This window comes from Melozone crissalis, unplaced genomic scaffold, assembly GCF_028551555.1.
Source record: "Melozone crissalis strain CALT ecotype California unplaced genomic scaffold, PUWL_Pcris_2 ptg000016l_1, whole genome shotgun sequence".
In the NCBI taxonomy this organism is placed as follows: domain Eukaryota; kingdom Metazoa; phylum Chordata; class Aves; order Passeriformes; family Passerellidae; genus Melozone; species Melozone crissalis.
Window position 1 is genome coordinate 52,095,544 of NW_026535794.1, and position 14,085 is coordinate 52,109,628.

General features: G+C 37.8%; 1 protein-coding gene across 2 annotated transcripts in view; it reads left to right on the plus strand.

Annotated features, from left to right (window-relative positions):
• Positions 1 to 14,085, plus strand: part of TPK1 (thiamin pyrophosphokinase 1) — a 302,876-nt gene that overhangs the window by 115,947 nt on the left and 172,844 nt on the right. For both annotated transcript variants that reach the window (XM_054273950.1, XM_054273951.1), the window contains one exon: positions 150 to 219. In XM_054273950.1, the coding sequence (XP_054129925.1) occupies positions 150 to 219 (70 nt within the window). The remainder of the gene's footprint in view (positions 1 to 149; positions 220 to 14,085) is intronic.

Genomic DNA, 14,085 nt, shown 5'->3' on the forward strand with positions numbered 1-14,085 from the left:
CAGTCAAGTACCAGAAGCTAAAAGCCATACAAGATCTCAAGCTTATTCCCTATGCCACTATGAACAATTAATTTACAGAGTGCTGTCAACTAGTTGTGGGTTTTTATTTATAATGCAAATGTGCTGATGTTCTCTTTCTTCACTTGCAGCTGCCCTGAGAGCTTGTGCTGATGGAGGTGCCAATCATCTCTACGACATCACAGAAGGGAGCCAGGAAAGGTAAGTCAGCAATACATTTCAAGTCATTGAAGCCATCTCTTCTCAATGAAAATAAAATGTGGAGTAGGATCTGTTCAGTTACTTAAGTAGCTGCTTGCTCTGTGCATGGTACTTTAATGAACTGTGGCACGTAGTGTAATATTTTCTCCGCATTATCCTAAATTTTTATTCTCAGCTCCAATTTATAAAAACACAGGTAGTCTGAAACATCATTTTCTCTGAAGCCCACTGGTCTTTTTTCCTCTTGAAAGCTCTGCTCTCAGTCATTCTTATTTTGTGCATCCATCAGAGTTAGGCCTCTGAAAAAATTTGCTGTGCCCCTAGCAAGTGTTGCCTAGAGGAGCATCTGATGCTTGTCACCATGAGCTAAAACAAAGTTTGTCCTCTTCATTTTTCATGAGGCCTTAGAAGAAATCTACTTACTTAGACTTTCTAGGAAGTCTTCTTTGTAAATTATCTTTTAATTAGCATCAAGTCATTATAAATAACCAAAGGCAAGTACAGACACTATCTATAAATGTGTACACTAGGTGAGGAAATATGACTGAAAGAATATGGTCTTGTTTTCTGCAGTGACATTTAAAATTGTAAAACATCCCAGCTTTCTGCAGCTGAGGTGTTGAGCAGGAGTTGTGATGCAAAATACTTCATTCAAATTATTTGTTATTGTTGTAGTGGAACCATGAAACACTGTACAAACTTAGCTTACTACGGATTCTTTTTTCTTGTATTTAGGATTTTCAGGTATTTTGAACAAGAATCCATAAATAAGTATTTTCATAAAAGTGAATTGATACACTGACTCTTGGAGCAAAGGAATGAGAAAGGCATCTGATAGAACTTACAAGCTTATGAACAGTCTTACTCATACAGCAAAATCTGACACATAGTTTGCTTTTCATCTCATGGAAAGTGTATGACAGGGACAAGAGGAAGCTCTGTTTCCTCGTCTCCTTCAGAAAAAAAGACAAGCGTTAGAGAGGAAGGCTGTAGTCCAAAAGTAAAAATTAAAGTAAAAATTTCTTCCTTTGTCACCTGTGAGAAATTTACCTAAAGTTCTACAACTGCCAAGACTGGAGTCTAAGAAGCACTACTGTTGTAGATTATGTTTTATAAAATTTTATTTGTCCTTTTCTAGTAGTTGCTCACAGAGCCATGGAAAGAAAACTTAGGCAGGTGTCTGTTTGAATTCAAGACCAACTTGCAGCAAACAGTTCTCTGATAATGGGGATGCTCTCCAAATAACAGCATTCGATAGCATTTGCTTTACCTTCTCTGGTAACCCATTCATCTGTTCTGCACATATTTATGTTTGTATTAAATAAATATAATTCAGGGGAAAATGAATGATTGTACTTTGACTTAATAGTCCTTTCAGTCTTACATACTTGGCCCTTGGAGTATTCTTTTTCTCTGTCTTTCTTCTTCTCATCTTAATTGCTTTGGTTGGGTATATTTTGCCTTCAAAGGAGTTCTTTTGAAACTCAAAAAAGGAGTGCATAATTTGGATTTTTGTCTTTAAAGAAATCATTCTGCTGGAAAGAATATCCATTTACTTCTCTGAAGTATTTTTTCTTTAAATTCCCTGTCCATTATTATTAAAGAGCTGTCTGCTCAGACGGTACTGACATACTAATAATTTTTAATGCTGTCTTAACACTTTAAAACTATACTTTATTCAAAACTTTGATATCTAACTGTGTTGTATCAAAACTTTAAAAAAAAACAGTCCTTTAATTTTAAGGATATTATAATATACAACAGATATAAATAAAGAATTTGGCTGATATTTTGGGCTTGATTCTCAGTGACACTAAATTTTATGAAGAATCCTTTAGAATGGGAAATAGTGATAACACTTTGGGAAAAGAATAGCTTGCAGTATGGTGCTCTTGTACTGGAGATAAGTGCTGTGTACTGGTGCTCTTCCTTTGGAGACAAGTTCATATTAGAGATTCACAGAATAGGTAAAGTTGGAAGGGACCACAGTGGATTGAAGAAGCCCTTCTTGTCTTTGACAGCCTTGACCAGCTTTAATTCCAGATGGGTCTTGACCATCTTCATCTCATTTAAACTCACTGTGACAACCTCTGTGTATTCATTCCAAGTGTCCTGACACTGATTCAATTTCCTGACTCTAATTTTCCATATTTCCTGCCCACACTCAAGTAATGACAGGAGTTCCTTGATCATCCACAGGCCTCTTTCCCCTTGATCTGATTTCTTTCTCACTGGGATGCAGCATTCTTGGGACTGGAGAAAGTGATCCTTGAATATCAACCAGCTCTCTTAGACTTCTATTTCCTGCAGGCCTCATTCCCATGGCATTCTTCTAAGAAGATCCCTGAAAAGGCTAAAGTTAGCTCTTCTGAAGTTCATGGTTACCATCTTACTGCCCTGCTTCCTCATTCCCCATACTGAACTCCACAGTCTCATGGTCACTACAGCCAAGGCTGTGCTCATCATTCACGTCTCCAACAAGGTCTTCTCTGTTTATCAGTATGAGATCAAGCCGCACACCATTCCTTGTGGGATCATCCACTTCTTGTGTCAGGAAGTAGTCATCAAGGCTTTCCAGGAAGCTCCTGGATGGTTTGTGCCTCACTGTGTTGTTTCTCAGATGTCAGAGTAGTTAAAATCCCCCACAAGAACCAGTGCCTGTGACTTTGAGGCTGCTTCGAGCTGCCTGTAGAAGGCCTCATCAACCTCCTTCTCCTGCCCAGGCAACCTGTAGGAAACACCCGCAACAGCATCACCCTTACCAGTCTGTCATTTTATCCAAGCTCATAAGCCCTCCACTCCCTCATCATCCTCACCAAGACAGAGCTCAATCCATTCCAAGTATTACCTCATTCATAGAGGGAAACTCCACTACCACACCTTCCCAATCTCTCTCCTAAATAGTGTATAGCCCTTCATGGCAGCATTCCAGCCACGGGAGTTATCCATCTCCATAATCACAGTGGGATCTGTGACTACACACAGATCTATCCTTCCTCTGGTTTGTTTGCCATACTGTGTGTGTTGGCCTACAGGCACTTTATAGAGGTATTTGATTGTGTCAATATCCCAGAGGGATGATGCATAGTCTTTCTAGTGCTTGTGTCTTTGGATGCTTGTGTTTAATCGAGGTATTCCCTCTTAAGTATCCTTTTGCTTACAGCTCCCATGGTTGCTGTAGTTCTTCTTTTGAGCAATTCTTTAACTTGAGTGCTGAACAATTCTTTAACTTGCTTTTCATTATGTTGGCCTATGCCAGTGAATGAAAAGCAGCAAAGGGTGATTCAAGAGCCCCCCATCTCCATCTGTTTCCTATTTCTCCACTGATACCTTGACTTTATCTAGACCCGTCAAGCAAAGGAAGTTCACACCTTCCTCTCTATAGCATTGCACAGGCTGACATAGAAGTGAGACTTTATGTCATGCATTTAACATATGTAAGATGTTATCTGTCTTCCTCTGGTTTTGTGGTGTCATTTTTATGACATTTTTATATTGGTTTTCCCATTTTCTCAAAAAATCTGAGTTGCAATTATTTTTGTTTAAAAACAAACCCGTCCAAAAAACTTTAATTTTTATAAGTGCTAACAAGGAGAAACCTTGCCAGGTTTTTTCAATGATATGTTAAAACAAATTACCTTTTAGAGCATGAGGGCTAAGAAGAATAACCAAAAGGGGAGGAGAACTTTCCCTTAAAGACGCTGGTCCTTGGGAACTGTCAGTGCTGGGAACATGTGAAAGGCAGGAGTGGAAAAGGACTTAATGCTGGTGCTTTTCTCCCTCCGAATCTGCAGTCCAGAAAGGTTATTTTTCTTACACTGTTAACACCAGTTCCCACTTAGAAATAAGGATTACTGCTAAACCATTCTTGATTGCTAAACAGTTGTTACTAATCAGAGTTACAGGTGAGTTGCTGATCTTTATGGGTTCTTTGCTGTGCCCCATTCTGTCTGCCTTCCCTGTCTAATTTTGAATTTTCTTGAATTGATATGAAGCACTTCTTTCCACTTCAGCATTAAGCTGTTGTTTATCTGTATCTCCCTGCAGAACTTGTTTCTCAACACCTTGTGATTACATCTCAGGACATTGATTAACCTGGGTGTCACTGGCTTTGGGGTATACAAAGGTGAAAATGCATTGAAAACTATCACATTGGAACTTTTAAAACCAATCATTAGTTCTTGTGCCTTGGATACTGTTTCCCAGAGAGATGTCAAATCCAATGTGTACTCAGGTTTTGCAGTGTTAGGAGCATCAGGTCAAAGAGGGGAGTGGTGAGCTCTACAAGAGGAAGGATAAACCAATCACGGAAAATACTGTGTTTCTGGAGTTCTGGTTAGTATTTCAGACTGACTGTGTGACACTAGTTGGCTTGCCTGCAGTCACAGAGATCACTTTCACTAGCCTTTCAGTTTCTCCCTGTGAACTATATAAAATATGAGTAGCAGTAAAACTGGAAAATGGCAGCATTTTCTACATATTAAACATAAATGAGGTGAACTCAGGTAATGCATGAAAACGCAGCTGCTACTATACAGTTCTTCTCTGAACTGGCTGTAAATGCAGGCAGCTTCAAGAAGCTCTATGGGAGTTTTTAAAAAATAGGAAAAAAATTTGTAGACATTTCCAGTTGATGCAGCAGCTAAATTTCAAATACAGACCTCAAAAATATCTTTTTACAATCAACTTATATCTTTGAAATCCCTGTCATGATGCAATTCCACTTTGGCTTTAGCTTGCCTAACTTCATCCATCCCCAGGCAGAGCTCTGTGCACTCCAGCTTCTCTCTTAAGGAAAGGGCAACTCTTCTTCCCTATCTGTTCTTTCTAAAACACCTGCATCCCTTCATTGCAACACCCAGTCATGTCTCTGTGATCCCAACAAGATTGTAGCTCTGCAACTGCTCACAGATCTCTTTGTTTTTCTCCCAAGCTGCCTGCATTTTTCAGGGGGTTTATTTTGCATCAAAGTTTGAAAGCTAAACAAAAGTTTAACCTTTGAATAGGAAAACTAAGCTAATATAACTTCCATGAGGAAAGGTAGCCATCATCGTATATTTGCCTGCATGAAAAGTGGAAAGATGAATCGTAGTGTCTGGATATTTTGACAGCTTCATGTGTGCATTTTAGCAATTAGTGAGGGTTAGTAGTGCCTTAGCTACTTCAATTGGCTATTTATAGGTCACACTGAATTTGACTAATCTAAGAACCAGTGCCTCCACTGACAAGACAACCAAAGAGAAGCCTCTGGACAACAGCTAGCAAAACCCATCTGCAAAATGAGATCTATTTTTTCTGAATAATCTTCTACTCGTGAAAATGTAGGTCCCTAATAAGATTATTAGACTGAGAAATTCATACATTACTGTGTTCCATATTGGCTTAGAAATAGAGTACTTATGAAGGTAATTAGCCATTGACATTACTTAATGTACAGTTGAGAGGAATTCTTTGCTTGAACTCTTCAGATTAAACTGAGTATTGTTTTAAAGACATCTTATATTCAGGCAAAATTTAGGGCACTGATGCAGAAAACACTGAATGAGATTATCAGAGTATAGAGTTCTACATGAGGAGTCCAATGATCCTTTCATGTCTTTAAAACCTGTTCATTGTATGATTTGGGGAGGATGTGAGACAGTTATACTCGTGAAGTTTTTGCTTTATTCATGTTGATATGAGAATATGTTTTAGTTCTGTTAAAAAAAAAAATATAACCTCTGAAACTGTGAAGTCATAGCCAGCCCCTTTGCTGCTAGTAGTGAAGAAGTCTTTGATTTGAGGGATTACAATCCAAAAGCCAAGAAAGTCGGAAGCTCAGGCAGTGCTTTATTTGTCAAATGGCTTAAAGGAGATCTTTTACATCAGACATCTTTGCCTGACATAAAAACTATAGCAGTGTTCAAAGATCAAAATTAGAATCTTGTGTTTGTCCTAATAAATTCTTCAGGAGTGATCAGAAAAAAAAAAAAAACATCGCCCTATCCACAGTTTCCTCCTTTAGGAAATACCTGACTTGGGATCCATTTTAAAAGTTTTAGAAAACAGCCAGGCACCAAGAAATTTAAAGAAACCAAAGAAATCTATCTCTTAGTGTTTTGAAGGATTAATACATTTGAAGTTACATAATGTGTTTGCTTCAGGTAATACAGATGAGAAAGTCTCAAGCTACCTCAGGATCATGTAATTTTTTGCTTTTTTCGTTTATATCTTCAATTTAATTACTTTCACTCGATTGCATTTTCAAATACATTTATATTCCAGTAGCTGTGCACTGTTAAGTCAAGATTTCTTTCAGACACAGTGAAGAGTTGAGGTAGCAAGGCATGAATATCATGAAATATGCATAGTTTCAGTCCTCAATTTAAACCAAAATTAGCTTTCTGTATTGGAAGGGGTTTCCTGAAAGTATTAGGGCAATAACATCACTTGGTATATCAGACTTTTTTGGTCTCTGAATCAAACGCTTACAGAAATTATGAGAGTTGGAAATCACTGGTCTATTTTTTTTTTTTACTGCTAGGTTCATCTTCATATTAACCAGCTGTATAAGCCAGACCCAGGAGTATGTATTCTTCTGGAGTAAAGGAGTTATTTCTATTCACTTAATCATCTTATGCTGTAAAGAAAAATCTGGGAGCTACACAACCATTGGTTGGGATTAACTTGAGAATTTTAGGAGAGGCAGAACTACTCTTTTGCATATCACAAGAAGTGGAGATATATTTTGAGAGAGACACCAGCAATTGGGTTTACTTGGAGGTGCTTTTAAGTGAACTTACTGCATAAACCACAACAGAAAATGGGCAAGTTTTGTGGTTTTTTTAATCATTCCCTCAAACTGAAAATCAAATGGGAGATAATAATAAAACATTTGGTCTTACAAGTATTAGCAGTATCTAGCTGAAATTAAATTTCTCTTCATGTTGAATTTCTATTGCTTTTGCTAGTCAAGATGGTAACTGTAGAATCATAGTAATATTTATGACTGAAAATTATGGGAGATGACAGTGCTGCCTCTTGTGACCCTTGAAATTGAGAACTCTAATAGAAAGAAGGCTTGGTAGCATCATGCCCTTGTAGAATCTGTGAAATGGCTGGCTGTTCATCCCTGAGGTACATGTGTGTATGTAGATGTATGAATGCCTTGTTTCTTTTATGTCAGGAGACAGTGGGAGTAAGTGCCTTACTACAGGAACATGCTTTCTTTACAGGAGAAGAGTAGAAAGGAAAAAGCAATGCTCAGTAGAACATCTGAGTTCAAGATGATGATTCACAAGAGGCAGATGTAGATGTACCAGGTTTTGTGTAGAACAACAGTGAGAGTATTGTGTACAGGTTCAAGTGGAGAACTGGGAACCAAGGCTTTTATTTTGTTCCTTTATTAATTTGCTCAAAGTCATGCATTGAGTTACAAAATCATCTCACATTGTCAGTTAGTCACCTTTAAAATTCAGGAAAATAGTTCCTAATAATAAATGAAATGCTCTCCTCATTCACATGATCTCATCAGAGTTTCTGATACTTCCTTGTTAAAAGATGAGCCTATCAAAGGGCCAGGTATCATTCCTCATGAGATCAGTATTTAATAATGAGTAGTATGTCCTGGGTGGAAGCAGACTTGATCTCCATGAGGGCTCCAGGAATCTTCATGCTTTGGCATAAATCCACTGATTTTTTTTTTTCATTTTTTGCCTACCTTAAGCTATTCAATGATGGCATTAGGACCCTGTTTCAGTCACTCAACAAATACTAAGCATGAATCTCTGCTTTTTTGAATAATTCTAATCTTGCTTAGGAGTAGATAAGAAGGACCAAGACATAAGTCTGGGGAGATGGAGTGATAAACAAATACAAAACAGGTGAACAGTTCAACTTCCGAAACAAGGTCTCCTGGCTGCAAGTGATGTGTTTTGACCATAAAACTGCTCTGTCCCAGTAAGAGCACCATAAAGCAAGTTTAAATTTCCAACCAGGAAATCAAAGGGTCATGATTTGTTCAGAACAGTAGTTCTAGAGAGAGAAAAAAAAAAAGGCAGGGGAAAAAAGAGGCTAAGAAAAGGAGAATAAAGGGACACTTTCAATTAATCCCAGGTCTTTCAATCAGAGGGTCTGTACTGCTTCATCATATTCTTCAAACAGCTGCATCTCTGCCCCTAGTGTACTGTAAGTAGAGGAATGTCATTGCCATCTGGGTGATTTCTGGCTTTATGACATGGTAAAAATCATTTATGGCCACCCCAATGCTAGAGGTTAGGACTTTGCAGAGATAAAATACCCGTGCATTGAGTCACATCTGGAGCAAGCAGCTTTGAAAAGACTTCTGAGCTGGCTAAAGAGTACTCAGCACTTTATAGTGCTTTGGTCTGTTGTGCCTAAGGAGTAATTCTCAGGATTCAGGAGAAGCTGGCTTTGATTGTAGTGTTAGGGTGAAACGTATGCCTTTGCTTCCTTTGTATCTCTGACTATCAATAGAAATTAAGGATTAAGCCAGCAATGTTTGCTTTTATGGAGCAATGCTTTCTATGGATGTTTGGGGCAGTCTGGGGACTGGGAGTTTTCCTGTTCTTGAAACAAAGCAAAACTAGAAAGTTCTTACAAGCCTCAAACCAAGCTGGGTCTTGGTGCAATAGTACTTGTCATTTAAAATGTAAAGTACTGATTTTATATTGCACATGTCAAGAATGATCTTAGATTTGAAAGAAACTCTGTTAAGACCTGAGAAAAATGCCAAGAGTAGTATTCAATTAGGGAGCACAGAAATCCATGTGCTATCAATGCCTTAAAATGAATGCATGTTAACAACTGACCTTGAAGTTGACTTATCTGCTCTGTTGCCCTTCAGACATTTAGGGAGGAATTACTAGTGCTATAGCACCCATTCTCTTTTTTGGTTTTTGTTTTTGTTTTTTTTTCATAGCCTGGAAAATGTTGGGGAAGAGCAGGTATAGTCCTTTGCAGTTGACTTCAAATTACAGTATATTGCCTAATGGGACTGAACACAAAAAATACCCATAGATAAATTATTCAGATTAGTTTTTGCCGTCTCTAAAATGTTATTTTAGTAAACTTATTAGTGATTGTTGGAGCATAAACATATTCTGGGTGTTTATTGCTTGGTTTTCTTTCCTATTCTCTTTCTTCAGTAGACTCTGCTCTCTTTCTATAAATATGTGAATGCCAGAAGTTCTGACTTTTAACAATTTGCAATCAAATGGACACTTTTATTTTCAGAACAGAAGATTCTATTCTTCAAATCTGTTTAAATTTAGTGTTAGTGAAGCCAGAAGCTTACGAAGGGGAGGACTTTATGTATTGTAGACTATGATGAGAAGTAAAACTTGAGAATATAAATACATTCATCTTTTTTTTTCTTAGTTGTTCTGGTAAGATTTGTTTTTAAATCTAATTGTATTCCAAGAGTGGTTTCATTTTACAAATGGACTCTTTTCATATTTTCATTCGAAAATGTTTTGTGCCACAGTTGTTTTCACAGAAAATGCTATCAAGAACAAGGAACTGTTCTAAAACTGTGATCAAGGCTGCATTTTACTGTTGATAACTAAGCATATTTAATAAATTTACTTTTTAGGGTCAAGAGATGAATACCCTGTGCCTCTTCTGACAAGGCTAAACTATAGAGCAAAAACTGCAGAACCAGTTGCAAAGCCATCCTCATGAATGGTTGAGCATCAATTAATTGCTGGTTGATGGAAAGTTGGACTAGATAAGGTTGACAGTCAACCCAGCAAATTCTGTCATTTAAGACAGGAGGGTTAATCCTTATTAAAAAATTTGAGCTCTGAGCTGTCACAGAATAAGTTTTGTTCTGCTGCCAGAAATAACTTGCTCAAGCATGTGGATAATGTGTACAGTGGTACCTCCAAAGCTGCTCTTGGATACACTTATATTCCCAGAAACTCAAATCTTCTTTAACTAATAGTTCATACAAAAATCACACTCTTGAGTGTGTACACTCTTCTCCAACCACCATACTACTGGCCTTATTTAGATAACAGCCTGTGCTCCATTCTTGCAAAATGGTGGAGGAAAAAATCTTGTAATACTTTGAGTTAGTTGTGTTAAATAAAAAAGGAGATAAATTGCTGTCTCTTGCATACAGACTTTAAAAAAAAAAGTTTTAGTCAATATAACTAAATGTAGTGAATGTCAGTAATAGAGAAATGTAGAGAATTCTGATTTTTGAGCAAGGGACGAAAGATCTATTTTTGATAATAGATAAAATGAAAATACATCAGGCAATAATGTTAAAAGATAGTCAAAATCCTGTTGGAAATTGTGTAAGCTGTACAAAAATATCTTGCATACTGATCCCAAATAAATGAACAGAATAATGTCTAATCATGCAGCAGGTAGATTAGATCCAAGGTTCCAGTGTCTTAAAATTAATGGAAATGAATCAAGGTTCACTGGGGTTGTGTTTTGATGCTTTTCTACCTGTGTGGGACATACCACACGAGCAAGTCAAGAGGCTATTTGCAAATGGGTTTTGGTGTCTCTGCAGGAGCCTGGACCAGTATCAGCACATCCTTCAGCTCTGACTCATTAACTCAGCTATGAAATAGGGAGTGTTTCAACTCAAATATGCACTAAGGCACTAAGATGGTTTCTGATACCAGTGTGAGCATCTCCTGTGTGCTGTGGGCATTGCCTTTACTTGCAAATATTTTCCATTCTTATCTTTTTGTAAGCACTTGTGTACATATCAGCACCTCAGGAAAGATTAGCCCTGCAAGGATGTGAATAGAAGAGTGAACTTCAGAGAGGTGAGAGAAAAGAGCAGTAGATAAAGGGCTGGACAGCAGCTCTAGCACACCACTAAAATACCTGTATGTTGCAGGTATTTTAGTGGCTGAACATGGAAACATTCAGAATAAAATTACATCTGTCCTGCACTAGTTCTTTTTAGCTCAAATAGGGGCATGTGTATGTACTGTACAAAGAAATTATGGAAGTGAGCTAAGGAAGAGACACATTCAGCTTCTATTGGCTTTGGAGTGATGTCCTTGTTTGTTCCTCTGAGTACCAAGGAATATTGAACTGACTACAAAATAAAAAGGGTCAGACAAATAATACTAGAGAAAAAATACAGCTGAACGTGGTTGAAAGTTATGTTTCATTCTAGAGAGAGAAGAAACAAACCAAGACTGACCACTGACTATCTTGGTGGGCACACATCATGAAGATCCTGTAGAAATTAGGCTGTGGCTTTTTTCAGGATTTTGAAACTAACCTGGTGAATGAGGTGAACTGCAATTCCATGCAAGTTTGTCAGTCTTGTTATATTTTTTACTGTTACTTAGGTATTTTTCTTTATTGTCACAACAAATAGATGGGGCCTATGCTTGTTGAATAGGGATGAGGATCGCCTTTAGTACAAATTCAGGATGTTCTATTGACTTAATTGGTAACATATTGAGCACTAGATGCCTAAGCAATTATACCCTTTCCATGTATTGCCCTGAATTCTTGCATTATAGCTAATGTTTTACATAATGCATCACTTCTCCATGGGGATTGCAAGCAGGGAAATCACCACAGCTGGATCTAATGTTTTCAGCAACCTGGTATTGTTCCAACAACCTGCGAAATGGATGGAACAACAGCGAGATTCCTACTGTTCTTTATCAGTAACCACATCTTCCAGAGACTGGTATATCATCCATTTTAATCCCTTTTGCTTTAAAAAAAAATCCCAAACCAAACAAAAAAATGCTTTACTGTGTAAATATTGTTTGAGCATCTATTACTCTGATTCCAGCATTGGCAATAGTTGGAAATTTTTACTGCTTACTGTATGTGAAGCAACTTTGAGGTGCCCACAGAGTGATCAAAATACTTAGATTATTTAAAATAGTAGCAGTAAGATCAGGAATGAAATTAATCCTGTAGCAATAAATTATTCTTGGTCTAAGAATAATTCTAGGTTTATTCTTGGTCTAACTCTTGAGGGATATCCCACCTACACAGAATGCTTAACTCTTAAACTACCTGGCTTTCCCTGGTGGTTAAGAAACTCCAGCTGGAATAAGTTTCTTTCTTTTGAAGTAAAGCTGAGTGGGGAGTTGAAGGTAGTCACATCACTAGTGACTAATGGGGATGTGTAGATAAGATGTTTTGTATCACAGAGTACACATGTGCATGCAGTTTGCTCTTCATTTTCTCCAGTGTTTTGATCTCTGTGTAAAAGGTATCGGGCAAATTAAAAAAAAAGAATAGAAGCAATAAAAAACCATATAGCTCATCCCCTTAATTTGTTCATTGTAAGTGTTTTGCACAAATTAGAGTGACTATCTAAGTGAAAGGAAATGTAGGGGTTTGCAGCTTGAGACTAGATTAACTCATTCGTGTGGAGAGACTTAATAGGATACCAGTGAAGAAGATTAATAAGGATCAGCAGGTTAGAAAAAGTGTATTTTTAGGGTGCTTGATGTATGAAGCAATGACAGAGGGAATAGCAATGGTAATAGATAACAGTTTGTGCCTTTGGACTTCCTCTTTTTCCTTCAGCATAAAAAAGAGACTGGTGCGTGGGTATAGCTCAAAATATTTTCTATGAGACCAGTAGGAATTTTAGGTCAGCTTTTGTTCTTTCAAAGTTTTTTTTAAGCTTTTGAGCAGGCAGTAGAGTGATTGATTGATTGATTGATTGTTTTTGCAATTGGTGTGTGTTACAAATCCAATGTCATTCATTTTCAGTAGTGGGCGTGCAGCTGTGGGCCAGAGTAGTGCCTGTGGCTGTAATTCCCTCTGCACAGAAGCGAGGCCATTCTACAAAGACTTGGAATCAGAGTCTTTATGCACCAATGCAGCAGAACCCTGAATATCTCTGTCTCTTTGTCAGGAGGGTTTTTGTCTTGGTGTTAGGTGTATCTAAACAGGTTAGGGACAGACATAATCGAAAAAAGGCAAAAATTGGAAGGGAGGGAGAAAAACAGGGCACAAGGAAAAAGATGGGAAGGGAGTGAAAATGTTTTTGGTACTAAAGTTGAGAAGGAGAAAAGTGTCTGGAAGAAACCTAGCTAATGACTCCAGTGGAGCAACTGTTGTTCTGTAACAAGAAAGAAAGAAAGGCTTTACTGTTTTCCTCTGCAAGTTCCAGCAGTATCTGTGGGAGGATTGATGTTTTCTAATTTTGTAAGCTGCAGCAGGGGTGTTAAATATTGGTGACAGATCAGATTGGAATCGTGCACATAAAGGTATTTTGAGTAGTGAGAGAAAGACAGGCTGTCCCAAAAAGACACCTGAAAAGACTCAGTAAAGAATTCAGTGCCTTTTTCTTTCTTTTTTGCTAAAACATCATCTGTGAGGTTTGACAACAAATGGTTGTAATTAATGAAGTGACAGATGTGGATGTCAATATCTCTTCTTTCTGATGCATTCAATTGTAGGAAAAAAAGGAAACTGTGCATAAGGTTATTTTGGGGTGGTTTTGTACAAGAGGGAATTGTATGAGGAGCATGCATGGCTTGATGTGATTTTTAGTTCTCAGAAGGAATTCTCAGGATGATGAGGAATCCATTTTGAGGAGTTAACATTCCTAGTGAGTGAGTTACTGGACCAGCACCTGCTCTGCAAGCACCAGTCTGTTCTGATTGGCACCAAGGGGCCAACATGAATCCATTGTTGGACGCTTTGCAGCAAAGCAATGAAAGGAGTTGTACAAGCTGTGGTTCTGCCTCTCATCTCATGAAGGGGTTACTGCTCTCCCATTTCCATTCACAGCACAGTGTTTCAGCTTGAACAGCACTTTCTGACAAAGACAGGAGCTGGAACTGTACTACACTGTCATTTGGCTTAGAGGGATACTTAAGCTTCTGCTGGCTTAAACAAATAGGAACTAAA